The 27161-nt window shown below is 39.9% G+C and overlaps 2 protein-coding genes across 6 annotated transcripts in view; one reads left to right on the top strand and one right to left on the bottom strand.

Moving 5' to 3' along the window:
• ESCO1 (establishment of sister chromatid cohesion N-acetyltransferase 1) overlaps positions 1 to 16423 on the top strand; it is a 33004-nt gene extending 16581 nt beyond the window's left edge. The window contains exons 8-12 of one of the 2 annotated variants that reach the window (XM_058035436.1): positions 2006 to 2137; positions 9378 to 9467; positions 11952 to 12095; positions 12940 to 13127; positions 15485 to 16423. In XM_058035436.1, the coding sequence (XP_057891419.1) occupies positions 2006 to 2137; positions 9378 to 9467; positions 11952 to 12095; positions 12940 to 13127; positions 15485 to 15632 (702 nt within the window). In that variant the 3' untranslated portion in view covers positions 15633 to 16423. Of the gene's footprint in view, positions 1 to 2005; positions 2138 to 8671; positions 8795 to 9377; positions 9468 to 11951; positions 12096 to 12939; positions 13128 to 15484 lie in introns of those variants that run through there. The other variant, XM_058035444.1, reaches the window with a different exon arrangement.
• Positions 16424 to 16981: 558 nt separating this feature from the next.
• GREB1L (GREB1 like retinoic acid receptor coactivator) overlaps positions 16982 to 27161 on the bottom strand; it is a 132223-nt gene continuing 122043 nt past the window's right edge. For all 4 annotated transcript variants that reach the window (XM_058019370.1, XM_058019359.1, XM_058019379.1 and 1 more), the window contains 6 exons: positions 26647 to 26812; positions 25729 to 25956; positions 24220 to 24361; positions 22923 to 23123; positions 21063 to 21201; positions 16982 to 19724 (listed from right to left, as the gene is read on the bottom strand). In XM_058019370.1, coding sequence (XP_057875353.1) covers positions 19561 to 19724; positions 21063 to 21201; positions 22923 to 23123; positions 24220 to 24361; positions 25729 to 25956; positions 26647 to 26812 — 1040 coding nt within the window. In that variant the 3' untranslated portion in view covers positions 16982 to 19560. The remainder of the gene's footprint in view (positions 19725 to 21062; positions 21202 to 22922; positions 23124 to 24219; positions 24362 to 25728; positions 25957 to 26646; positions 26813 to 27161) is intronic.

Genomic DNA, 27161 nt, shown 5'->3' with positions numbered 1-27161 from the left:
GTTTAATCCCTTTAGATTCTTTATGGTTTGAGCAGAAATTGTGTCAGAAGTCTTAATGCATACCAACACTTAAGACTTGCTTTATGTCGCCAGTTTTCTAATTTAAGTGATGGAGATGTTTTTTTGACAAATATTCCAAGCATCAAAATACACTTCCTTTTCACTTATCCTACTCTAGGTGTAGGGGATATGTTCTCCATCTTCAAGGTAGGATTCTTAAATCTGGTTCAGTGGGTTCATCTTCAGATAGTCAGCTGCACTGCCTTTTTTAACTTTCTTGTATTAACCCTTGAAATGCAGTGTCTTCTGGTGACTACTTTGTTTTTGGTGGGTACTTTTTTTGCTGCTTTAAAGGAAATCTGCAAGTGAAATAAAATGTGTTTGGTTCAAGTTTTGGACTTCTAGAAAGCTCATCTTATTCTGACTTGACAAATCTAACTTCAGCGTTCATCTTTCCCTTTTCATTCAGAAACATCGTGTACTCCTGTTTCTCCTTCTGTGTATGATAGGGATCTGTACATTGATATATGGTTAAAGCAATGACTTCCCAGATTCAGCTTCTTTCTTTTGGCCGAGTTCCATAGATGTGCTCCTAAGATGTTCAGCTCTGAGTTTGTCTGGCCTGTTGTGCCTTTAGTCTCTTCTTGGAAAAATACTGGTACCTACAGTTTACATGGCACTCATGTCTCTTTGAAATAAGCTGCTGTTGTGTAGAGAGTTGAACTGTTCTTTAGCTGCTAGATGTGTCTTTGAAGATGGAAGGAATAGGAAATGTTTTGTAAACACTTACGTGTTGCAAAATGCTTTCTTCTGTAAAGTAGGGGTTTTTTTTTTACTCTGAATCTTTTCAGCTCTTAGAGAACAATACTACATTCATGTGATCTGTTTCCTTGCAAAGTGTGCACACAGATCAATTTAATGTTAAAAAAACATCCTCAAATCTCTTTTTGCTTGTGTGGTATACTGGTTTAGAGCATACAGCAAATTCCTGTTTCTCTATTGCTTGTGATGTATGTTAAAATAAATTGAAAGTGACATTTATTGCTTCTTATATAAGCTCAATTTCCAGATGTAGTTAAAGAGGAAGAAAAGGAGTTGAGCATTAAGCTGTAACTAAAACATGCTTTTTTTGGCTAGAGATTTTATTCTATCTGGTAGTCTCTTGTTCTTTGCAAAAGGCAACCCCAGCGCCTGATACTTCACTTACTCTTCATTAGGCACTAACTCCAAAATCTCAGCACGTTCCCAGATTAATTCACTTTTAATGCATAAACATAAAGCAGTAGGTATTGAGTAGCGTCATGAGTTTGGTATTGGTTGCATATAGAGTAGCAGGAGAACCTAGAAGTCATAAGTGGTATGATTTTCCTTTTGCAGTGTAGCTGCTATGCAGTATCTCAAAAATTGCTTTGAAACATTTGATTGTTATTAAAAACCAAAGGAGGTAGTGATCAGCTGTTGCAGACATATTGCTGATCTTAATAATTGTTTCCATAACTTTTGTTTTTTATGATAAGCTTCCAGACTTTGAGGAAAATGGCTCACCTGTGGCCTACCTCAAAGCAGCTCACAACCAAAGGCAGCAGCAGAAGTGTAGGAAAAACTAAGTCGTGTGGGGCTGGATATGGGAATTTTCTTTGTGGAAGATGTTTGTATTTCAGCAGATGGTGAAATGAAGGAAGAAATTTCTGTTCTTTATATGTCACAGAATAAAAGTAATTTGTTCAAAAGTAATGGGAGTGGAGCTACTATTTTAAGGTAGAGTTTGCCTTGTGATTGCTGCCTGTGCCTTTTAAGGGCATATGGGTTGTTGAAATTCTGAACTCTGTGCTTGTTTCTCCTGTTTCACCCCATTTTAGTCTTTGTGTTGAGTTTCCAGGAGATATGCTATTAGGAGGGATACTTGATTCAATGAAAGTTCTGTTTGACTGTATTTACTGTGCAAGGAATTGATAAGTTGCTGCTTTGTGGGTTATTGGTTTGGTTTTGTTTTTTTTTTTAATAGGATGGAGGACAGAAGAGATTTGGTGCTATTTCCTGTAATATTTGTGGAATGCTTTACACTGTGTCAAATCCAGAGGATGAAACCCAACATCTGTTATTCCACAACCAGTTCATAAGTGCTGTTAAATATGTGGTAAGAAAACCTTCTCTTTTGAAAGACATAAGCAGCATCTTTTGTTTGCTCTGTACTAGTTACAAGTCATATTACATTAAGTTGTGTTTAATTAAATTATTATCATGGTAGGGCATAAATCATGCACTTAGGGAAATAAATGTTTTTAAGATCCATGATAGACAGGTTATATATTATGTATAAAAATAGTTAGTACAATAATGGTGTTTCATTGCCATATTATTACTTCTGCTACAATTACCTGATCTTGGGGAGGTGTGAGGGTAGCGATAGGAAAACAAAGGAATGTCACTGTTCTGAAAGTATTAAATACAGGTTTCTCTACAACTGGTGTTCATAGCAGCAGTTGACTTAATAGTCAGATGAAGGGCTGACTGTCCTGTTTTTTTAAGTGTGTGATCTTAGAAGACTTAGAAATTACTTTTCCATTAATTATGTGTAATTTGAGGAGACACTGCCTAGGAATTCAACTGATACAATTTCATAGCATATTGAAGCTATTCTGAATTTATGAGAATGTGATATTTAAAATATGCATTTGAAAATTTCATTATATATGCTTTCTCTGAGTATCTCTCATTAAATCTCAGATTTGAAAAATTCTGTATAATTTCAAGTGTATTGTAAAATCAGCTACTTTACACTAGCTGATATTACAAGACCTGGGAAATGCCTGTTCACATGTCTGAAATCCAGAACAGAATCCACAAAGTCTATTTTCTTATCATACATGTTACCTTCAGTACTCTACACTCGAGTAGATAAGACCTCCAGGATAACTGAACTGAGGCCACCAAATGGCTGTTGGGCTACTCTTAAATCTCAAGCATACTTTTATCCCACTGTTTGCAAATATAAAGATATAACTTCATCCCTAAAGTGTTTGAAAGTCTCTGGAGAATAGTTTTGGTATTTATTCTGTCCTTGGTTAGTTTTTGCCAAATTATCTGGACATCTGGAAAGATCTCTTCTGATACACGTTAGGTACATCATTGGGTGGGACTGGGCAGAAATTGTGATGGGACTCACTACATTAAAATGGCAGCATAAAACACGTTTCCCCATTTTATTCCTGTTTGTCCTCCCTCTCCCCACCCATTCAAGTGCTTTCAGATCTTGAATGTTACCAAAGATGTAAACATAATTCACAGAAGATGATGTTTAGTTCTTTTGGACAGAAGCTCTTTGGCACATGAGTTCAGTAGCTTCACGTAGGTAAGAAGCTGCACTGAAGTTTTGGATATTTTGGAAGTTGAATGAGCTGAAATCTCACACTTGTGTGTATGTCTAGGGTAGTACATAATTAACATGAGCGTGAATGAGCGGACTGCCTTAAACCAGCCATAAATAATTTCATACAGAGTTAGGTATGCTTTTAATTTGAAAAATGCTTTCCCTATTGTTTTCTCAGTTGCTAACCATCTTCTTAAAACTTCCAACAATGTGTACTCAAGCAAATTATTTGTATAGTTCAATGAGTAAAGAGTTGTCTCTCTGTAATCTTTTGAGACTTTTGTTGTATTTTGTAGATGACTGTAGAGCCATGATTTAGATGGTTATTCTGGAATGGAAACTAGAGTAAGAGGTGAAAGAAGAACTCACAGGAGTCTTCAAATTCCCCTCTGGGTTTTTTCCCCTCTTAACAATCTTAACACTGTTTTCTGCATGGATGAGTAACTTTAGCCATTCTAAATAGATGAGTTTTTACCACCAGTCATTTGATCTGGAGTCACTGGTTCTTGGTTGCTAGTATTGTGACAGAAACATTCTCGCCTCCTCTTAGAAAATAACTTCAATTTAAGATAAGTCTTCTTGGCAGCGAATTAGTATACCAAGTGACTACTTGTTAATTCTTAGTCAGCCAGAAATACTGGAATGATTGCTAATTTTCCTGGTTTTGCTAGGAGGTTTTTAGTGGGGGTTGTTGGAAGGATGGTTTCTGGATATAGCTAACTGAATTGAAATTTTAACTGTCTTCCTTGCCCTGACAGTGTTAACTGAACAGTAGCATCAGGGGCTTAACTGGGAAAGTCCTGGTAACTCCTTGGTTAGGCATCCTGGTCCAGGAACACGTGGTCTCAGTGACCTTGACGTGTTACTTCTTAGGTCTCCAGACACTCTTTATACGTAGTTAATATGTTTGGCATTACTTGTGATTCAGAGGCCATTCTAAGGGATTTTATAAGTATTTGTCATTCTCTTGTCATTCACATTCTCCATGCCATATGATGTCCCAGTCTGACTGGAGAAAACTTTTCTCAGTTTTTTCTCCCTTTTAAGCACCTCTTGTTGTGGGCTTAGTAGTTCTATGATTCATTTCACAGACTCAAAAAAAGTAGGTCTGTGTACATTGTCATTCTAGACCTCCTTGCTGTGAACTGTGAAAATGGACATTATTGTTAGTGTCTTTCCCACCTGCCTGGAGGTGCTCTGTAGGTTTTTAAAAAAGTCTTGAGTAGCCAGAAGGTAGTTTGCATATAAATAATAAATTACTTATCTTCAACAAAATACAACTTTGTTCGGTGGGTTATTTTAAAGGCCTGTCTTACTCCTTATAGTAAAAAAATCTGTTTAGATCTCTAGAAATACCATGGTGACCCCAGAAGAGGGACAGGCTAACAAGGAATTAGTATTGGATGCTTACTTTGTCGTGGGTGTCTGTTAGAGATGTTAAGGTAATTGTAGGCCTTGTGTGTAGAGAGGAAATTTGACAAGTGTAATGACATTTTCTAAGTTTGAGAAGATTGGCAAGGATTGTTTTCCTAAGGGTGACACTTTCTATTAATAGAAGCATGCAGAATAAATTAGCAAGCAGATAAGATGGCCAAGGATAGTGCTGGAGCAGGAATGAGAGATGTCCCCAGCTGCAGACAAATGGAGCAATGTGTCTCAATTTCCTCTGGTTTCAGACATCTGAAAGTCTCCAGACAGACAAATGATGCATTCTAGTGTTTGTGTGTGTGTGCACTGAGCAGTGATGTACACATCAGGTGTTAGCTCCAGCAGGATGGGCAGCTCTGTGGGATGGATAAATGATTCAGTTTTATAAAATTATCTAGCTGTGATACTGCACTGTATCAATTCTGCATCTTCTCTCTGATACCACATGGGATCAACTTAGTATTTCTGAAAAATACTTTCTTAAGAACAAGGCATTTTTAACGGTGTTCTAAAGTTGCAAAGCCAAAACCTTGTTAGTAAATGCCTGTGGATTCAGGTGTCATATGTGATTGCAGTTAATGTGTTTGTATTTCAAGCTCATCTTCTTGGTTAAAAATATCTTGAGCTTAAGAAAATGGGGGAAACTGTTATTTGGGCTGTGTAATCTTGATAAGTTTATAGCTATTCTGCTGTAACTGTACCTAAGTTAGTCTCTGAGCTTCGTAGGATTCTCACATTTAAAGAAAAGCAATATTTGACTTCTTGGCATCTGAAGTTAATAGGATATTTGGATTGAAGATGGTGCTGAACTTCATGTTATCTTAGAAGATTTCATACTTGTCTTGATTTGCATTAATTCCGAAAGTAGTGTATCTCTATGACATAAAAATAATGTTACAAATGAAGTTCTTACCATTAGTTTCTAATGTGAGAAGTTTTAATAGTTTAGAAGTTATATCCAAGGATCTTAATGTGTTTTGCAGTCAAAAACTCATTCTCTACATTCCATGCCTAGGAAGGAGAGGCAGAATATCTGTACTTGTCAGGAAGAATAACGCAGCAGACCCATTTCTCTGCTGCAAATTGTCGAGGACAATAGTTTACAAAATTTCACACTAGACTTCATTACTAGGGAAAAAAAATCATAAATACTTTTTGTAGTGAAGATCAGGAATTATACAGTATTAACCATGTATTCCTCAGTATTTTTGAGGCAAAAAGCTTTATAAGAAAATAACACTGATTTTTTTCATCTTTTTGTGTTCGGTTGAGAAACAGTGAGTACAGAAAAGCCAGAACTAGCATAAACAGAAAGGCATCAGCATTGCTGTATCATTTCCTACTCATATGTAAGAATTTCTAAAAACTTAGGAAATTCATGGAAAGCAGGCTATCACATCTGCTAACTTACACTTTTAAAGACAAATCTACATCAGATATTATTTTAAACTATAAGCAGAACATAACTCATGAAAAACAGAGCACTGAACATTTAGTTACTGTATTATTAATGTTGGAGCCATCTTTACACCTCATTTACCTCATTTTTTATATACTTACATCATATCCAGTGAAAACAATGAGCTGCACTCTGTAGTGGTAGCTACTGTCCACACTATTTCATGATCTGGTAGCAGGTGCTTCTCTCTATTGCCCTTTTTGTACTGATGTCTTTTGTACTCCTAAGCAGCCTTTATTCGTGTTTGAACTGGGAGGAAGTTAGAGGTAGACTGGGAAGGAGCTAACAGTGCATTGCAGAGTTGCCTTGCTTTCTCAAGCAGTTACAAATACTTGTAGGATCAATAGTCCCAACATGGAGAGAGGAAGGGGTTGCTAGTGCTTACACACCCCCTTGCAGCACCAACCTGCCCAGCTGTGGTAAAGGGTCTCTGCCTGCCTTGCTGCTGCTGGCTGCAGGTCATCTGTTGTTGGGCACAGACTTGCAGCATCAGGGATGAGTGCTGTAATCATCTGCTTTTACTCCAGAACACGTGTACTTGCAGAACATGTTTCCCTGTGAGACAGTAGCTTCCCTTTTAACTTCTTTGGTCATCACAGGAGATGTGTATCAGTGGGCATCTGATTTAACAGTAAATAAGTCTTAATGTCCTAAAGTAATGTCAATTAAAAGTAAAGGCAAAGCAGTTTTTCTGTCATTGCAGTAGAATACTATATATTGCAGACATAAGACTTCTGTTTCTTAATCTACTGAGATGTTCTTGTTATCTGCCTGCTGAAAGAGTCCCACTGTAGTTCTCAATGATTGAAATACCTTGCAGACTGTAGTATTTTAGTAGTGTTAAAATTGTGGGGCATTGGTTAAAAACTGTTAATAGGTGTGTTTAGGGAAATGATTTTCAGACCACATGAGAATGCTGACACTAAAGCATATTTTGTGTACTGTAAATATCCACTAGGATTAGTCCCAGCTGCGGCTGTAGCACTTTCCCTTCAGTGTTATAATATCACAGAGTTGTGACCAGTCCTGTGCATTTCTTCCATGGTTTAAAGGAAGCAAAACTCTGCAATAAGGTGCAGATAAATATATAAAATCATAGTTTTTCTTTATAACATTATTAGAGCTTCATATGACTTTAAAGGCTCAATATGGCTGTAAAACAGCTTCACTAAAAATCTGGATGAGCTTAGGCTTTGCAGAAACTTTTTGGAAAGCTGCATCTAAAAGATGTATTTCTGAATTCCAAAATACTTCCATTTAGAAACGACTCCTCCTGTGAATATCATCAGTCTCTGTATTATACAGATCATTTATGAAGATGAACAGGTGGACAGTAAGGAAAATAATGAGTCCTATACATTTGAGAACCAATTATTGCATTTTTACAGATTTTTAGACTTGTGCTAATATACTGTTGCTTAAAGGCATGAATACTATGATGTTGGGAAGTGTTGTATTCTTTATTTGATTTCGTTTTGTGGAAATACTTGGCTATACCATTAACAGGATACCTTAACGTGAAAATTAGTGTTGAATTTTCTTCATTAATCTTGTGGCAGTCTGGATGCTGTAATGGCAGGATTATCAAACAGATTGCATTTATATCCTGAGTGATGATTTAAAATAAGCTGTAAAAAGCTCTTGTAGAGCAAACAGGTAGCCAAAAGGCAGAAAAAGACAAAAATTTGAGAGAGGTAGGGTTTGAGGTTGGAGAGTAGGAATCTTTCCCTGATTTTTGATGCCTTTCCTGATGACAGTCTCAAGAAGCATTTTACAATCCCACAAATTACACTTTCCTGCTCCCCTAAATATGATGACACTGCTGTTTACTGCCCTTTGTGTTAAGCCCATAATATAAATAAATTCAAGTAGGATCTTCTTTTGTTCAGTTATTGCTGAGAAGAAAAGCAGACAGGATTAAAATTGTGTCTGTGTTGCAATGATTGCCGTGCTGGGTGCTAAACTAATACTTAAATAGATTCAGGGCTAGCAGCAAGTAGATACATATCTCAAATTTTTCACTTCATGTGCTCCTTGGGGTAAGGAAGTAAAATCAGTATGAATAAAATGAGGTGCAGATCAAGTATTACAACACTGAAGTTTAACATTTTTTTTGTGGTAGTATATATGGCATTCATGTAGTGCCAAATTCCATTGCTTGGTCTTCAGTCAAACGTTATTTTATGGGAAGGTGCAGATTTCAATGAGAATCACTCCATCAGTATTGTTTCTTCAAAGACTTTTTTATTTAAAGTTGCTTTGAAGTAAGACTTGTAGATCAGCCTTTTTAGTGGCTGAAGTTACTTCTGCATTCAGTATTTTTAGGTCCCCTCAAAGCAACTTGAGTTCTAATATCTACCAGTCCCATCTTGCTAGATTTAAGTGGCTTTTTTGTTTTGTTTTTTTCCATGCAGGTACTGCTCATTATTCACCACGAGTGTGGATCTGAAGAAGAGTTAATTACCTCTATTTTTTTGAGTATGTTTATACTTCAGATACACACAACGTAGTCTCCTTCCCTATTAGATTCTTAGAAGGTAGTTATAAATTTTTTTCTAGTATCCTTCTTGTGGCTTTAACAATTATGATCAGTAACAAAATAAACTATTCCTTACATTTTGGGCAGCTGCATGCCAATCAGTTCACTTAGAACCTCCTGGAGGTCTTTCGCATGCCAGACTTTTAAAACTGAGTGTGTATTTGTGGAGGTAACTATGTTAAAAAGAAATCTTCTAATAAAACTTAGGGCTTTCTCATTCACTGGACTTCAAAAAATAAGTATTTACATGGTTTGGAAATCAGTTATGTGAGCTGAATTTGTTAGTTCTGTTCTAAAATTGAGTTTACTCTGCACTTCTGGGGGAGAATCTAGTTGGGAAATTGTAAGATGCTTTCACATTGTTTTTAGATATAGTTGGGTTACTGTATAAATTATTGTATAAATAACATTTTATCTGTTATGCATATTTTAAAAGGCTAGATGAAGTTTACTTCTCTAGCAAAGCAACTGCTAAATTCTGAGAAATCTGCATAAATTCAGTGTCTAGAACAATAATTTGCCACTTCTGTTTGTAAAAGTACATCGTGTATATGATTTAGATAAGTGTTTGTTTTATTTAGGGTTGGAAAAAGGAGAGAATCTTGGCTGAATATCCCGATGGGAAGATAATAATGGTTCTTCCTGATGACCCGAAGTATGCACTTAAAAAGGTATGGTGAGAAGGACTGGACTTGTATGTCTTGCTTTGCTTGATGTTTTCATATAAGTAATGAGAATGTTCATGGAAAATTTTGTGTTAATTACATGTGAACAGTTGAAATTGGACTCAAAACTGCAGTGGCTCTGTGCCCTTTTCCCCAGAAGGTCAGGTACCTCACTCTTAAGCACTGCTGGTTTCTTCATAGAGAGGCTGGGCCTGGGCAGGGGTGGGAAGAGCATCAGCCAACTGACTTCTTAAAGTTTGGGGTTGGTTTGTTTTAAGTATCCTTGCAGAATGTCTGACAGATATTTTATGTAATATAAACTTCCTGTTTTATTTAAATGCAGTGAAATTTATTAACTTTATAACATAGCACAAATGTGGCACCATTCTCTGGGTGACTTTCTGATAAAAACAGAATTAGGTGGAAAGCGGCCTTAAAGTCATCTAGTCCCTTGCCATGTCCAAAGCAGAATTTGTTCTGATTATGATGCATCTGACGACTTTCTAAAAATTCTACCACTAAATGTTTGTCTGACCTCTTCAGACTGTATTACAGTGCTTTGCTAACCATAACATTAGGATGAATGTCTGTCTTAACAGAATCTCCATACTGCAATTTAAGCTCATTAGTACTAATCATTCTGCCACAGCTAAAGAAAACATTCTTCTTTTCCTCCTGGCAGCCGATTTTTTGTGCCTGAACTGATTTTTTTTTAGCTTAGGGAGATTGACTGGATGTGCTGGTTTTTTTAGTTTATACTCCTAAATAATGTATTTTAGAGCTCCATTCATTATCATGCTCTCTTCTAGCTAATCTCCATTTGTGCCATGACTGGTGTCTTCCCTGAAGCTCTAAAACTGGTCCCAGCACACTAGTGGGGACTTAAAGCAGTTGGTACTTCAGTGTCCTGCTGGCTAACCTGTGTTCATACATCTGAAAGTGTCATTCCACTGTAGCCTGGCACTGACTCAGCTTAGCTGGGGATTTGCTGTGGCTAATGGGGACTTTTTACAGTATCCCTGTCACAGGGTCACAGAATGGTTGAGGTTGGAAGGCGCTTCTGGAGGCTGAATGGATGCCCAAGACAGCTCTTGCTGCTGGTGTGGCTGTAGCAGGTTTCTTTAGTCTAAGTTACTGAATTAAAAAGAAACTACAGATTTTCCCATTTGATGCAGATAAGTTTATTCTTTAAGTTTTATTTTTCTTGTGGGATTCCCCTAATTTTACTACATTAGTTGTACATGCATTTTTAATATAATGGCTGCAGAAAAAGAAGGAAGACTGTAGCAAATTAAGTCATTTAGGAACAGAGTTCTCTCTAGTTCTGTGTAGCTGAAGTTGATAGAATCTTACAGCTGTCAAAACCATGGGTGCCTGATTTCAAGAATAGTTTTACTTGGTGTTTCAGATAATAGGATGTGTCATTAAATGATTAGTGCCTGAAGGTGAGAAAATAGAGAGTAATTAATACCTGTTAAAATTTATTTTTAAAGCATTTTAACACAGCTTTCTTTACTGTGTGGGTGCCTGTTTATTGGAACAGATTGCCCAGAGAGGGTTTGGAGTCTCCCTCACTGGGGATATTCAGGCACTGTCTGGATGCAGTCCTGTGCCTTGTGCTCTGGGATGGCCCTGCTTGAGCAGGGAGGTTGGACCAGATGCGGTACCTTCCAACCTGACCTGTTCTGTGATTCTGTGAAACAGCATCAGTAATTCTCCTTGTGCATTTCTGCTGTAACTACAACTTGCCTTCAAGAAGCCTATGCCATTTAATGCTCCATAGGTGAGGGCACCTTGTTTGTCTTACAGGAGATGAGGGATGTTAGAGGCTGTTCCAACATCCAGATGTAGGTTCAGGAATGCCTCAGTAAAATATAAGCTCATGCATAAGCTTTCATTTATGTTCATGCTGGTGTTTGTCTATTTCTTCTAAACTTGCTAATACTAAACAAAATTTTATTTTTAGTTTCAGTTGCTCTTTGAAAATCCAGTGGAGGAGTAAAAAGCTGAAGGAAAGAGAAAATAGTTACTCCTTTAAAACAAATGCCTGTATTTTCTACCTGCCTTGGCACTGTGCCTGCTGGTATCTGCTCAAAACCCTTAATGGATTAGTTCTTTCAAGACTTCAAAAATAACAAAAAATCCTAAACTGCTTTAACTTTCCTTGGCGATCTAATTGACTTCTAAAATATCAGAGCTCACAGTTTGATTATCTGCATTCTCTCTATTAGCCTTTGTCTAGTGAAGTTTGGACTTAATGGAAGCTGACTGAGGGTCTCTACTCTTCCTATTTCCAGACCAGTATTGTTGAAGGAACATTTATGCAGATGATGTGTTGCAGGTTACTTGGGCTGATCCTTAACTTTTGGAATAGATTTCAGTGTTCTAGATACCCTAATACATTTCTGCAGATCTGTGATTTTAATGGAAATTTATAAAAATGTGCATTTAGATGTGTTTCTTATACAGCATTTACAATTATTTTGACAGGTTGAAGAAATCAGAGAAATGGTAGACAATGACTTGGGATTTCAGCAAACTCCTCTCATGTGCTACTCTAGAACTAAAACTCTTCTTTTTATTTCGAATGACAAAAAAGTCATTGGCTGCTTAATTGCAGAACATATCCAGTGGGTAAGTGATTGAATTGGAGAAAGATAATCTATGTCAGTGCTTAATAACTGTTTTACACAGCAAATTATTATTCTGTGTGTGCCTGTTCCACAGAGGAAGAGACTGGGTGGTTGGACCATTCTGAAATGTGTTTAGTCAGTTTTGTGTCGTTGACACTGAGCAGAGACACACAGATGATGTCACACTTGGCTCAGACCTCATAATTTAAAAACTTGATATAGCTGAGGGGTGGAATTTTTCTTCCTCTGCTGTTACACAGTTCTGGCTGTGCTCTTGCTTGTCAACAAGCAGGTTCAACTCCCTACCCAGCAGAAATCCAACATGGATGAAAGAGTGGATGTTCTGTATGATTGAGTTGAATCACCACAGGGTCAAACAGCTCCACAGGAAATAAATGCAGAGGACAGAACTGCACTGGAAGGCAGTACAAGAGATCATTGTAGTGCTAATCACTGATGTCACATAATCTGTCTCTTCATTCCAAAGTGTATTGTTTTCTGTTGTCCCTTGGGAGTATCAGACAACAAGCAAAACAGTCCTAGCCAAAGCCAGAGAAATTGATGCAAACACTTTAATACAGGTAGTAATAAGGTTTGGATTATTTGTTGCTGTTATTTTAAGTGAGAGAAACTTCAGAGGGTTTTTTCTTTATTTAATCTTTTATAATTTTCTTGATTTTTGGAACTGTTATGAGAAGTTAAATGAGATGCAAAAATACAGTCTTTTTGGTAACACATTTTAGCAGCCAAGTGTGTTTAACTGAAATAAATTAAACATTAATTCTTTTCTTCAGTCATTAGTGATGCTTTTATAAAGTGACGAATGTTTTTTACATCATCTGCAGGGCTACAGAGTTATAGAAGAGAAGGTTCCAGAAATCAGTTCAGAAAATGAGAAAGTGATATTTGAGAGACAGAAAGCATGGTGCTGCTCAACTTCTCCAGAGCCCGCGATCTGCGGGATCAGTCGGATCTGGGTGTTCAGCATGATGCGCCGCAAGAAGATCGCTTCTCGCATGATAGAGTGTCTCAGGTGAGAGGGCAACGTTCCTCAGCCACACGTGGTTTACACACAACTCCCTGCAAGACACTGATTGTTATGCCTATCCCAAGCTTGTATTTCCAAGCTGCTGGTGCTACTGGAGATACGGATTTGAGCACAGTTGACAGTTCCAGTATTAGGGAGAGTTCAGTAACTCATGTCAGTACTCTACAGTCGTTTGTCTTTTGCAGAAATCTTTGAGTGTAAATTGTAACAAGTCACCCTGGCAGACTCTGGGGGAAATTCCTCCACAGTAATTATGAGTAAAGGACACAGGACTGTCTTTGGTCCAAGTGTGAGATTACCCATGGACTGGGACCCAACCATTGGCTGATTGTCCATTACTTAGAGGTAGCAAGATGGAAGCAACAGAGACCCAGTGCACCAAACTATTGGGTGCAGTCTGGTGGTTCCAGCTGTTGTTATGTTTTAGCTCTTTTATGTATACTCAGGTTCACTGAACCTTCTGGATATTTTCGGTTTCCATGGAGCTTTAGTAGCTAGTGGTGACTGTATTCCAGCTGAATGTCTGAGTCCATAAAAAGGACTCAAACATCTGTGCTATTGTCTAGATAAATGTTAAAATGTTGAATCTCCAAACCTTAGGTTTCTTTCCAAGAAGTTTAAATGTCAGTTCTGAGTAATGGCAAGAACTGTTCGAATCTTAACGATGGCTGGGTTGTCAGGATTGTGCTCGCCTCATCTTTTTGGAGTTTCTAGAATGGCTACTGCTGCCTCTGCCAGTCCTCACCCCCTTGGGTATTTGGAAAGCTCAGCAAAGCTGTTTTGCCCTGCACATTTCATCTTGCCCAGCTGGTGGAGCAAATCATGATCAGATCATGTTTTGTCTGACCTATTGACAGTAAAGCTGTATTCACAGAAGTGTATTAACTTGATGATTTGCTTATGTTTTTGGCAGATTTTTAATAGTGTGTTCTGTAGCTTCCTAGAAACTATTTCTAAAGGAAAGATTTCTCTTCCAAAATGATGCTGAAGTTATTTCCTCAGCTACAGCCCTAAAGGATCTTTAGAATACATTTTGATGACCTGTTGCAGATAGCAAGGCCTCAGTTTTGCTTGTTACTGTGCACAGCACCTCCCCTTTTGCTGTGCTCTGGTGCTTGTTTGGCCTTCCATTAGCTCACTGCTGTATTCACTAAAAAGTTTTGCATTATTTTGGTGCATTATTGGTTTGTAGAAAGATCTGATAAGCTCTAGAGCTGGTGTTGATGAGGGAGCCTAGGAAGTTACAGAAGGCAAAGGAAAGGAGTCAGACTTGCTTTGGGATGGCAGTAAGCACTTACGTCTGCTCAGCTGCCTAAACCTAAACATTTTCCATAGCAAAAGGTACTTGGAATGGGATAATTTTGGTAACCAGCTAAATCCTGACTTCAAAATGTTGAAGGCATCATAACAGACTGAAGTTCATTTTGAGAATGTCTGCCCCATTTCACTCAGGCTATCACAGTACTTTGGAGTCACAGAAATCCACTTGGCCTTAGCCTTGCCAAATCATCTTCCTGAACACATGAAAGAGAAGAGAATAAAGCTGGTAGTTATTAAAAGGATTTTGGTCTTTCTGTCTTTTCCTCAGTATTTAATGGTGATGTCCATATGAGTGAAGCTCCTACTTGCTCTACAAGTACATTTCTGGTTATTTTATAGAAACTAAAGAACTTAAGTCTAAAGGGAGTTTCTTCTGTTTCTAAGGATAAAATAACACCTCCCTTTAAGACCACTTGAGGTCTTAAACCCTGAATTCGGTTTTCTAAAATGGCTCACACAGCCAGCCAGGGAATTAGAATGCTATCACTTGATTCCCATTCTCCTTTCAAATAAGACTAAAACATATAGGAAATACTCTTCATGAACAAGTTAATTCTTTTTGTATAGTTAATTACTGAATGTGTATTTAGAAATTATGCCTTGGGGTTGGTCCCTTGAGGCCCCTCCATAAGCACCCCAACTGATTAATAGCTTGTTTTCATACCAAGTGATTGTAGGCGCAGCCCTAGTGTTCTCATTTCTGTTAAAAAATCTTTGGAATGAATTCCAACCTTTTATTTTAAACTCTGGATTTGAACTCTTGATGTAATTGTTCTGTACAAATATTCCTTCTAAAACACCAGACCCTTGTAAAACCGTCTCCCAGAGCAAGTGGTCCTTCTTGCTCTTTGGAAGGAGGAGATAAATCCTGTGAATAGACCCATCTCCTCATAACAGAACTTCCTTTTGAGTGTCTGTGCCACTTAATTAATGGTTTGTCACCTAATAGCATAAATATTTTTCATGATTCTCTGAGGGTAATTATCATCTTTTATTTTTTCCTTTTCCCTTTTTTTAAACAGGAGCAACTTCATATATGGCTCATACTTAAGCAAGGAAGAAATTGCTTTCTCTGACCCCACTCCTGATGGAAAGCTCTTTGCAACACAGTACTGTGGCACTGGCCAGTTCCTGGTGTACAACTTCCTCAATGGACAGCACCAGACTTAACTGCTCTGCAGGAATTCCATTTTTATTGGAGACTTCTGCCAAACTGCATGGAGTTGGTGCAGACCTTCAGCAGAAGCCAGGGCCATTTTTATTACAGTGAACTCAGGACTGGTAACAACCAAACGGTTGTACTATTTTATTAAAATTGTAAACAATGCAGTAATAGGCTAACTTTGTTTTTTTAAAAGAAAGATATTTTATTAACTTTTACAAAAGTTTGATTGTATTTTATCTAGTTATTCATGTTTACATGCAGCAGAAAATTGTTCATAGTGGACTGTAAACTAATGCAAAGACTCTAGTCTGGCTGACGAGTACATGCTGAAGTTCTTACTGAGGTGATATACCAGTGCTTCCCAGTGCTGGAGCGCTGGGCTCCTGCCCCAGCTCCCACTACCAGCACTTGTCTGACAGAGTTCCAGGCTGTGCCCAGTGGAACTGGGGCAGGAAGTGTGGGCAACCACCCTCACAGGCTGTACGGTGCCTTCCGGGGTGCCCCTGCACCCTGCTCCCTGGCAGCAGCATTGGAATCCTGATGTGGCCCCTGTCCCCTTCTCCCCCAGATTAGTTTTGGAGTTAAAGGTGGAATGAAAAGCCCAAGGACTGGTGTACTCGTCATTCTTCAAGTATTGTACTGAGTATATACCTTTGTTAGTGGACTTCACTTTGATACTTGTCACTCCTTCATAAATCTCTCCTCTTTCAAAGGGTTTGTATGTTGAAAAACTGCTGTGGCCTTTCTTGATCTGTACATAATGTAGATAGATTAAAAATAAAATACTTGATAGCTTTTTTAAAGTTACTCTGTATAATACTAAGTGTGAATGAATCTTTAGTGTATTTCATATTTTTCTTGGTGGGAAAAAAATAACATGCTGATGCTCAATGCCCCCAGGAGCTCTGGATCAAGACCATCCTGGTACAAGTTTTATAGTGAGGTGAGTGGGGGGGCCTTCAGTCTTGAGTAACAGTTTAAAGCCCTAATGGAAGATGGGAAAGATTTAGCTAAGGTTAAACTTAACATTTGTTTCCATTTTGGAACCTGTGTGCAGTCAGGATGTGCTTGTTCATGGTGTGCTGTCCTTGGTCTAGAGCTAAAGCTAAGACCTGCCACCACATCCCAAACAATGCTCAAGAGTACTTAAAGCTGGAGTAGCAGAACAGTGCTGGATTCTGGGCTGCAGAGGCTGTTTGTTTCCAAGCTGCCATGTGTGATTTTTGGGGACTGTGCCTGTAAAGAGCTTTGTCAGAAAAGTGGTGCAGGTGCACAGGAACTCTAGAAGCGATCCTCTGTGGTGGGCTCAGAAAGGAAGAGCAGGACCCATTAAGAGAGAGGCAGTCTGGAATGGTAACTTAATATATTCAAATTTAATGAAAGCACATTATAAACATACCATAGCCACAACTTCAGACAGTTTCAGTTCATAAACAGTAACATGAGGTAGACTGACTAGTGAAGCTAGATTCACCAAGTTTTTGGTTAAGAAAACTTTACACTAGGAAAGCAACGTTTTTAACCCTCTTCCAAAATTCACAAAAAGCAATTACATAAGTTAAGCAAAAAGCATCTGCATATGATTCTTTAAATCTTAGTTTACATTCAGTTTTAACCTGTGAATAGACAAGAACATCTACAGGTAAAATATAACGCTGGCCAATTTTCATACATTCATAAGAATGGCCTTAATGGCAAGGCTTAAAACCAAAATGGAATAGCAATCATGTGCCTGTCAACCAAGGGTCTCCTTGCCAGGAATTCACAGGCAGCCAGTTTAAAGTGTTCCATGGGACAGGCCTGTGCTGTTGGGGCTGGTGTAGTGCACTGTGGCCACAGCATTACCAAAACTTGCTTCCGTAGGGGACAGCACTAAGAAAATGGGTTTAACTATTAGCTGGTAAAGGCAGGCAAATACATTGATTTTCTAAATGCACTCTCAGCCCTCAGGACGATTTTGCTCTGCTCCACCAGTGGGCTAGCTCCTCCTGGTAGTCTCAGCACCTGGAATTTTAAGAACTTAGTGCAAACATCAAATACACGAACAAAAAGGAAACCATTTTTGAACATGTAGTACCTGACACTTTTCTACACCACGCTAAGACTGGGGGCTGGCCTTAAGCCCTCTGGCAAAACCAGAGCTACTGGAATACATTCAGGCATGTAGCAAACGCCGCAAGAATCATCTTGTATATCCCTACATCTTCCCTGTGTTAAAATAGGTAAGGCAGGTTGTTTCTGAAGGAAAATAAAAATAGATTTACTGAAAGGAGGGGGTGTTCATGTGAAATTTGCTAAATTTACAGCATCAGAAATAATGCTACATCAACACAGACATATGCAAACCATTTTACTTTGGCCTCTGTCAAATATATTATGTTTATTCATCTGTAAACATCTCTTTGCAAGATAAAAAAAGTTGCTTAATTAACACTATGCCTTAAAAAAAAAATGCAGCTTTGGCAGGTCCTTCTGCAATGACTGCAAGTCAGGTATAAAGATGCATTAATTTCATTGCTTTTTTGGGGAGTAAATTCATATTCCTGAATAGCCTTTAAGAACACTTGGCATTTTTTTTATTGATAGAGGGGGTCACGATGTGCAGAAGGACAGTTGTTGGGAGGTGTGTGTGCAAACCTCAGTGAGACAACACCTGCTGAGTGGGAGGGGAACAGAGCCCTGCTGCATCCACTTCTGACAGCCAAATGCTACAGCATTGAGTTAGTTCTGGAACACCTTCACAAGGAGCAGTATTGCAGCTGGAAATACAACTGTGTGTGGCTGCTGCAGAGCCAGTGTTTATAGAGGTACGTGGATGATGGTTTCAGGTGATGTGGTCACACATCTCTGCTGCTGGAGAATCCCTCCTGAGCACTCCCAGCTCCCTGGGATTTCTCCTCTGCTCCCCCCCTTGGAGCTACTGTGGAATATTTTCTGTTTCTCTTGGGTCCAGCTCAGGCACTGTTACTCTCCTGCACATTTCTTGGTGTGTTGCTTCATACAGGTACAACTCAGACCTGATCTCAGCTCTGCAGCCAGCTGGAGTTGAGTGTAAAGGAAACGGAGAGGGAGTTGCAGGCAGTCAGTCCACCACAAAGGCACCGGACGAACAGGAGGATGCATTTCCATACACAAAGAGGGATGGACTGCAAGTTTCCAAAGCTCTGAGGAGAGTGAGAAACTGAGGGTGAATTGCTGGGGAGTTACTCTGGCCTCTAACTGAAGAGAGAGCAGCTCTGAGAAGCCTTTTGCTTTGGGCCCTGGAGCTGAGGAGGGGGTGCCTGCTGGGGCGAAATACCATTGCTGAGGGTGCACAGTGCCTGCCATGCATTTGCCCATTTGTTCAGGTTTAAGTAGTAAACTTTGAACACCTGTGGAAATTTTGCCAAAGACAGTTTCAATACGTACACAATTACAAATTTTAAACTAACACTGCACAGAGAACAAGACTATTCCTCGTAATACAAATATCTACTTTATATTGTAGTTTCAAACCCCTGAGTAATCCTGTACCACAGCACAGAGCTGAAGAGACGTGGTGGGCTCTCCACCTATCTTCGATAAATTCCACATGCTAGGGTAACACATTCAAGCTTACAGCTGCAAGAGGGGAGCAGCTTCTTCCCCTAACTCAGCTGAATATAAAAAGGATTCTTCTTTGACAAAACAACATCCTCTTCCCAGATCCTACAGCTTGGTTGGCTGTGTGATTGGTGTCGGTGGTTGTGAATGATGTGAAAATAAACTGGAATCCAGGATCCTTTTAATCATAACTGATGTGGTAATTTTACCCCAAAGAATAAAGCTACTTCAGAATGTGGGGAATCCTTTAGAGCAGTCAAGATAAATATTGGTTGCACTTTGCTCCACAGTGATTGTACTTTTTTTAAAAAAAAGTTCTTTTTTCTTTTGTTAGCAGTGTCTCAGCGAAGCTTATATGTGGCGTCCCGTAAGGAAATAGAGTGGTTCATCATCACTACTGTTTGCAGTTTGAAACTCATCCCGAAGTCGGAACTGCCACTCATCCTCCAGCTCCAAGCGGACTATTGTCTGCCGTAGCGAGCTTCTGTCTTGGCATATGACACACAGGGTGGCACCTTCAATTGAAAAGCACGTTAGATTCTCGAGGTACAATAACAACTCATTTCCTTCATTGATTTTCCTAAGATATTTTAAAGAAATCTCTGCTGCTAAGGAGGAAAAAAGTAGTATTAGTGATATCACCATCAGCCAGTCCAGGCTCAGATCAATCCTTTGAGCCTCAGGACAGAAATGAATGTGTCCATTTGCAGGAAGGCACAGACACGGAGAAGCCAGCATGGTGTGGGATGTGCTTTGGATCACAGGATGTCACTGCCTGACAGCGGTGTTAGTATCATCAACTGCAGCAGACAGAACATTAAGTAGGTCTTTAAATTACTATTGATAATTAAGCCCAAATAATAAAGCCTACTTTTCTGTTTATTTCATAGGACATTTGGGTTTGTAGAAGGTCAATGATGAAATTCTACAAAGCCAAACCAGTCTCATTACTGACTTAAGAAAATCTGCTGACTTCCTTAAGTATGAGAGCTGCCCTAGGTAAAGCACTCTGAGTCTGTAATTTCTTCTGTGGCTTGACAAATATACAAACTTTGTTCCACCTGGTGTTATACATGATCATTTAATAAGCAGGAGAACTGGACACCTTCAGGACCATACCCAACGTGTCTTTGAGCCTTCTTCCTCTGTCCCTGCCCTGCAGGGCCCAAGAGGGCAGAGGAGCACACTTCAAAATGTGGTTCTTGGAACTGGCTGAGGGTCATCCCTGTGGTAAGGTAACCCTGCACATGGACCATCCTCAGTCAGCAAGAGAGGGAAATGGCTCAGCTGTGCCACCACAACTGCACTGGAGCTCTGCAACTCACTTCAGCATTACTGAATTCCTCTGGCAATTTGCTAATTGCCAGCATTAAGACAAAAATAAAGATTTTCATGAGATTTATCAAGTTCTGGTGAGACAGATAAAATCATCCTTCAGCTAAGAGCCTTCCTTATTACAGAACTGAAGATTTACTGCTATTATAAACTGATTGCCAGAGCAGAATTTCCCAACCTCATCACTAACATCTGTGCTCGCAACTCTCACAAGTTGCTGACTGCACAATTCACTGCCTGATTTCCAAAATCCTTGCTGATGTCCCTTTAAAATAACTTAATGAATGTCATTTATCAACGCTTACCTAAGGTTCAATTATCTGCCAACAGGAACAGAAGTTTCACACACCCCTCAAAAACCACTCCATCTATTTCTTTTGAAAACAGTGCCAAAACAAACTGTGAAAATAATGGTGCTGTTTAATCAGGCTGTTTATTCCTCTGCCTTTCCCTTTTCATCCATGCTGTTATTAGTTGGAGAGAGGCAGCCAGGATGCCCAGCAGAGAAGTGAGGTTACCTTTGAGAAACCTGAACCGCTTGAGGAGGTCTGCACCGACGAAGGAGTCGCAGAGATAGAGCAGAAGTCCACTGAAGAACACCCCTTCACAGTTGACATTGACTGAGTGGGGGCGAGAGCTAATGTAGCAGATGGCCACCTGAAACACAAGGGGGAAAGAAATGTCTCAGAAATGTCTAAGGATGACTTATATGGAATGGAATGTAACTTAAGTGATAACAGGCAAGTCAGCTGGTGCTCTGATAAAAATCCAATCCAACAAGATTGCAGTACTGAGCAAATTTTCCAAAGAAGTAACACATGGAACAAACCTAGATTCAAATTTGGTCACTAAGTCTGCAACATATTATTTCAGGGCTCTCTGTAATTCAGTTTGATTTTTTTTTTTCCTCTACAAATTACCTGCTTATAATGACTGTATAGATTATACAGGCTATTTTAATAAGGATACATTTATCAAACAAAGTGATTCCATAAGTAGGGGAAATCCTGATGCTTGAGGTTCCAAGCACTCTTGTGTCTCAGTGCTGTGGTGGCTGTTATATAACAAAGAGTGCCTCCTCTATCTTACCACTGACCTCCATAAAATTTGTCTGAACAACACCCTTGCTAGACACTGACCCTGCTCCAGACCCAGTTCAAGCTGACCATTAGGTTCAAAAATTCTAAACTCCCCACCTACAGACATCTAGAACATATTTGCAAAAATCTAATTTCCTTGAAACCCAGATTCATAAAAAGAAAAACATCAAAGGATGAACACCAGGTTTTGTCAAGAATGGCATCACTTTTGGGGTTTTGCTTTGTATGAAATATTATTTCAGATAGACATGCCCAATTCCTTTGCAAATTATGGAATTGTTTAGGTTACACTCATTGAGATCCCACTGTTATCATGGGTCCATGAGATCCAAGATCCCTGACTCCAACTGTTAACCCAGCACTTCCAAGTTCACCACTAAACCATGTTGCCAAATGCCACATCTACACAGTTTTTAAATACCTCCTGGAATGGTGAACCCACTACTACTCTGGGCAGCCTGTTCCAGAGCTTGACAAACCTTTCCACGGAAATTTTTCTCAATATCCAATCTAAACCTCCCCTGGCACAACTTGAGGTTGTTCCCCCTTGTCCTATCATTTGTCATCTGGCAGAAGAGGTGGATCCCCAGCTGGCTACACCCTCCTTTTCAGGTGGTTGCAAAGAGTGATAAGGTCTTTCCTGAGCCTCCTTTTCTCAAGGCCAAACACCCCCAGCCCCCTCAGCTGCTTCTCATCAGACTTCTGCTCCAGACCCTTCACCATCTTCACTGCCCTTCTCTGGACATGCTCCAGCACCTCAGTGTTCTTCCTGAACTAAGGGGCCCAAACCTGAATACAGGATTGGAGGTGTGGCCTTCCCAGTGCCCAGTACAAGGGAATGAGCCCCTCTTTGGTCCTACTGGCCACACTATTCCTGGTCCAGGCCAGGATGCCATTGGCCTTCTTGGCCACCTGGGCACACCCTGGCTCATGTTCAGCACCCCCAGATCCTCCTCCTTTGTGCAGCTTCCCAGCCACTCTTCCCCAAGCCTGTAGCACTGCGTGGCGTTGTTGGACCCAAGTGTAGGACCTGGCACAGCCCAGCAGCCACATTAATCCATCACAGACCTCTGGTCTCTACCCACACCAGCCAGCTGGAGGCTTCACCACCAGCTCCTCCAGTGGATTGCTCCTTTACTTCCAGCAGCAGAATCTGTTTGAGACCAAAGTCTTCCAACGTTACCCTTGATGCTGAGAAAGGGCATTTCAACACAACAAAGATATTGAAGTAAAGGTTTGCATTTCTGTGTCCCCATCATCCCTGCAAATCTCTTGTACCTCCAGCCCGATGTTCAGGTAGCAGTCGATGGCCAATACCGGGTTCTTGAAGTTGTGGATGGCCTTGGGGAAGAGTTTGTATGTTGCATGTTGAAGGAATTTCTCCAGGAGGAACTGAGACGGGGCTGCCAACAATGTGTGCTCGCTGTCAGGGGCACAGACATACTGAAGAGGCATTATTGGTGCCACGCTGTCTGAGACCTGCAGTGATACCAAGGGGAACCCTTTTAACCCACCTGCTCTGTGTATTTGCTCTGCTGGAGTTCCTCTAACTGGGGAAGGGATTGCCATGGACAGAGCAGGAAGAGAGAGACGAGGAACAAAAGGATCGAAACTCTCCATTCGATTTTCACAAAGCACCAAAGCACAGAAATAAATTAATTGCTCATTCTGTGCTTGCTATGTACTTCTGTGGATATCTGGTTGCCTAAAGAAGGGACATAAAATGGGGAGTTCAAACTGTCACAGTGGCCTTCATCCTGCCTTATTGTGGGCATTATATATTACATACTCCTTGTGCGGAGTCATCCACAAAAAGTGTTTTCAATGGGGTTTTCTCATAGGCCAGTCTGTTACTACAGATTCCACTGCAACCACAAGAAAAGGAAAATGGGAAAATTATCTTAAAAATTCTTAAAAAACCCAGAAATACTTAAACCCAGAGTTTAGTCAGTTAAATTGTGAAGTACAGGAGGTGTCTTTTCTATAGGAAGATGGTGTGGGATGTGTTCAAAACCACCAGGAACACAAACTGTAAGATTCCTAGATTAAAGAAAATCCTTTGAAATACATCTCCATAGGCATAGGTGTAACAAATTCTGTGTAAAATATTTTATATATTTTTAAAAATACTTGGATTTCCTGGGGAGATTTCAGAAGGTTGTAGTTTTCAGAGCCTTTCCTCAGCCCTCTTTTTGTTAGGAAGTGCAAGGACTGAAACCCATCACGAATCAGCAAACACCAGAAACTTGTAGCTGTGCTGAATTTTTGCAACTGAATCTGGTACAACTTGCTTGCTTTGGATCAGTCTGCAAAATCTTCCTCTATCAGAGATATCACTGAAAAACTACACCAAACTCTTCCCAATCTCAGTCCATATTCTAATAGATTAGGAGGATTTGTTTAGTAATTTATAAATAGCAAAATGTTTCTCGTTTTCTATTTTTGATGCAGCAGCCCTACCATGGATTAAGCCATGAATGTCAGATGTCAAATAAGTACAAAATAAATCTAAGAACTAGAGAATTCATTATTTCTAGGGGAAACTGATTTTACCCCTTAAGTACACCAGACTTACCATGATTTTTGGCTTAACAACAAAGTCCTTTTGTCCTCCAACCTGAATTTGTTTCTTCATGACACTGAAGTTGTTGAAGCGGCAGATGAGGAGGCCGCTGCTGTTGGTCCTCAGATTAAAATCCACATCTTCACAGAAGTACCTGGACATTAAACACAAGATCACTAAAGCAGCTGTGTGGCTGCTGTGCACAGCTATTCCCACACCCCCTGCTGAAATGCACCACTGTGGGCTCAGCAGATATTTATGGAGATCATCTGATATGGTGCCACAAATTTTCTGCAGAGTTCCAAAGACTCATTCCTTCAATGTGCTCCTGGTCAAGGAAAGCAGCTGCTGGTCACCCTAAACCCAAACTAGTCTTCACTTTTCAGCGTGCCTGTGTGCTTCTTCCCCACACCAAATCTGGATTGCACTCATGCTCATCACACACTGGCATCAATCATTTCCTCCCCACCCTTTACTTCTTTTTTTGAAATTATTTTTATGTTTGGGGTTTTTTGTATTATGTATTTTGGACTTGGCAGAAGCTCTGCAGTGACCAACTTCCACCTCTGAACAAACCAGTTCCATATGACATATTTCTCCATAAACTGGAATTAGGGGAAAAATATGGCTTTAACAAATACTTGGCTATGGGAAAAAAGCTGCTGGGAAGTAATCCTAGTCCTCCACTATTCATGATGTTGTTCATTTCTATGGGCTGACTCCCACCTCATGATTCAATCTGACAGAGAATGTGAAATTAAGAGCTACGAAAGTCACACCAGCTTGCACTGAAAGGCCACAGTTCCTCACTGAAACACACAGCATCCCTGAAAACAGCAGCAGAAGCCCAGGGTGAGAAGCTCCAGGGCCATTTATGGCCAGCAGAGACAGGGTTTATTTGGAACTCGCTTGTCTGGGGAGAAGAATTATTGGGTATTTCTTCAATCTGTGATGAGAGCTAGCAATAAAGGCCCATGATATGGGTGCTTTATTGAAAATGCTTTAGGATGAAGTCAGGTGAGAGTGGGGGTGGGGGGGTGGGAAGGAAGGAAGGAAATAGTAGAAAGTAATTTTTTCATCTGTTTTTCTTGCAAACTCAAGTGGCAAGAGGGAGGACAGCTATCTCTGAAGGAAATACAAGGAATCCCTCCCTCTAGGCATTCTGGAAGCTCCCCATTCTTCCTGTAACTGATGCCATTTTGGCTCCTTTCTTGTACTTTTGGTGTCCCAATTATTTTTTCTCCTCAAGTTTCTTCTTTCCTCACTTTTTCAGTCCTCTGAAGCCCTTCCTTGCCCTTGATCTGTCTTCCCCAGGTTTTCTTGGCTTACAGCAGTTTTATTTTGATGCCTTACTCATTCAGATGAAATGTATATCACGTTGTGTTTTATTTTTGTGATTCTGCACTCATTACCTAAGGTAGGATATTTTTGTTTATCTCAACAGCATTCAGAAACATTGTGAAAAGGTTGTTATCAAGCCAATGTGCTATTTTTCCACAGATATATATATGTGCTGCCTACCTGTTTAGGTCATATTGCACATTCTGGGTCAGGTCTATGTTGAGCAGTATAAAATCACGCACATGGCACCTGGAGAATGGAGCCTTTGATTTCCTGGTGTTCAGCTTGCTGTTCCATTTCTGAACACCCAGTATTGCATAATGAACAATTTTGGGGGTGGCTTCAATGTGTTGGAGGACACTTTTCAAAGACACATTCTTGCTGAAACTCCCAGGCTCCAGGGACTGGCTGCAAAACATGATCATACACAACATACAAACATATTTTATTATTTTTATATTACATACACTGAAAATTCATACATGTGTGTGTATAAAAAGGACCAAAAAATTACATTGACAACTGAGAATGTTTACTCCAGATGCTGTAAAAATATGTACATAAATGAAGACTCATAATTGCACCTCATCAGGGCAACCATTCAGAAAATGAGCCTTTCAGCAAAGTAAGTTCTTACACAGCAATTTAAGAAGGGAAAAGAAGTCACCTTACACATAATTTTTGGAATGCTATTTTCTCTGTACTGGACAGTGTAAGCACTGAGAAGGTCAAGAGCTTAATGCCTTCTAAGTTCCCCAAATAAACTGTTTGCTCTGGGAAGCAGAAATTGAATCAAAAGAAAGTAACATATTGAAAAATCCCTCAAACAGTGGCTAGAAAGAAGAGTGGCTCTGGGCAAAGAACAAACACAAGCAGAGGTCTGTTGGAGGTACTGACACAGATGTAAGGGCACAGCCATGTGGAAGTGTTCAACAGCAGGTGTTGAACTGAATGCTGGTGGCCAACAAGACAAACATTCGGCCCTCCTACTGCTCTGATGCTGGCATCCCTGCCAGATGTTGGAGATGAGCCTTGGTCACAGATGTGCTGCTGGCAGTGCTGGAGCAGTGCAAGGAGCCAGCGTGGGTGGGCACCAACCTGGACTGCTCGTGGGGGCTGTGCATGTTCCACAGGACACAGGAGTCGTCCATGACCACGATGAAGGGCCACACGCACTGGCGCTTCACTCCCAGCTCCTCCAAGCGGTTTCGCTCCAGTTCCAGGTTGTGGTAGGAAAGTTCCTTAATAAGAAACCTGGCAGCACCTGAGGAAATACCATAAAGATGATGTGCAGACATCTTTATTAGATTTTATCGCTCTTTCCAGAGAAAGGTAACACAAACATCTGCAGTCATTACCCTTTCTGAACTTAGTGCTCATATCACCTTAGTTTGAAAAGAAATCTGTATGTCCTTTTTCAGTGTGATTAAATCTAAAAGGCAGATTCCAAGAAGACTGGATGCTTTAAGACACTCTGCAGAACACAATTCTCTGGGTATTAATGAAGTAACTTGAACCAAGAAGGGGCTAAGATTCTAAAACTGAAGCTATGTAAAACTTCTTGCAGAATAAACTCAGCATCCATGAAAACAAATTCCAAAGTTCAAGACCCC

The sequence above is a fragment of the Melospiza georgiana genome, chromosome 1 (genome assembly GCF_028018845.1).
Source record: "Melospiza georgiana isolate bMelGeo1 chromosome 1, bMelGeo1.pri, whole genome shotgun sequence".
Lineage (NCBI taxonomy): Eukaryota > Metazoa > Chordata > Aves > Passeriformes > Passerellidae > Melospiza > Melospiza georgiana.
Note: the sequence above shows the minus strand (reverse complement) of the source record. Positions and strands in the feature narration are given on the sequence as shown.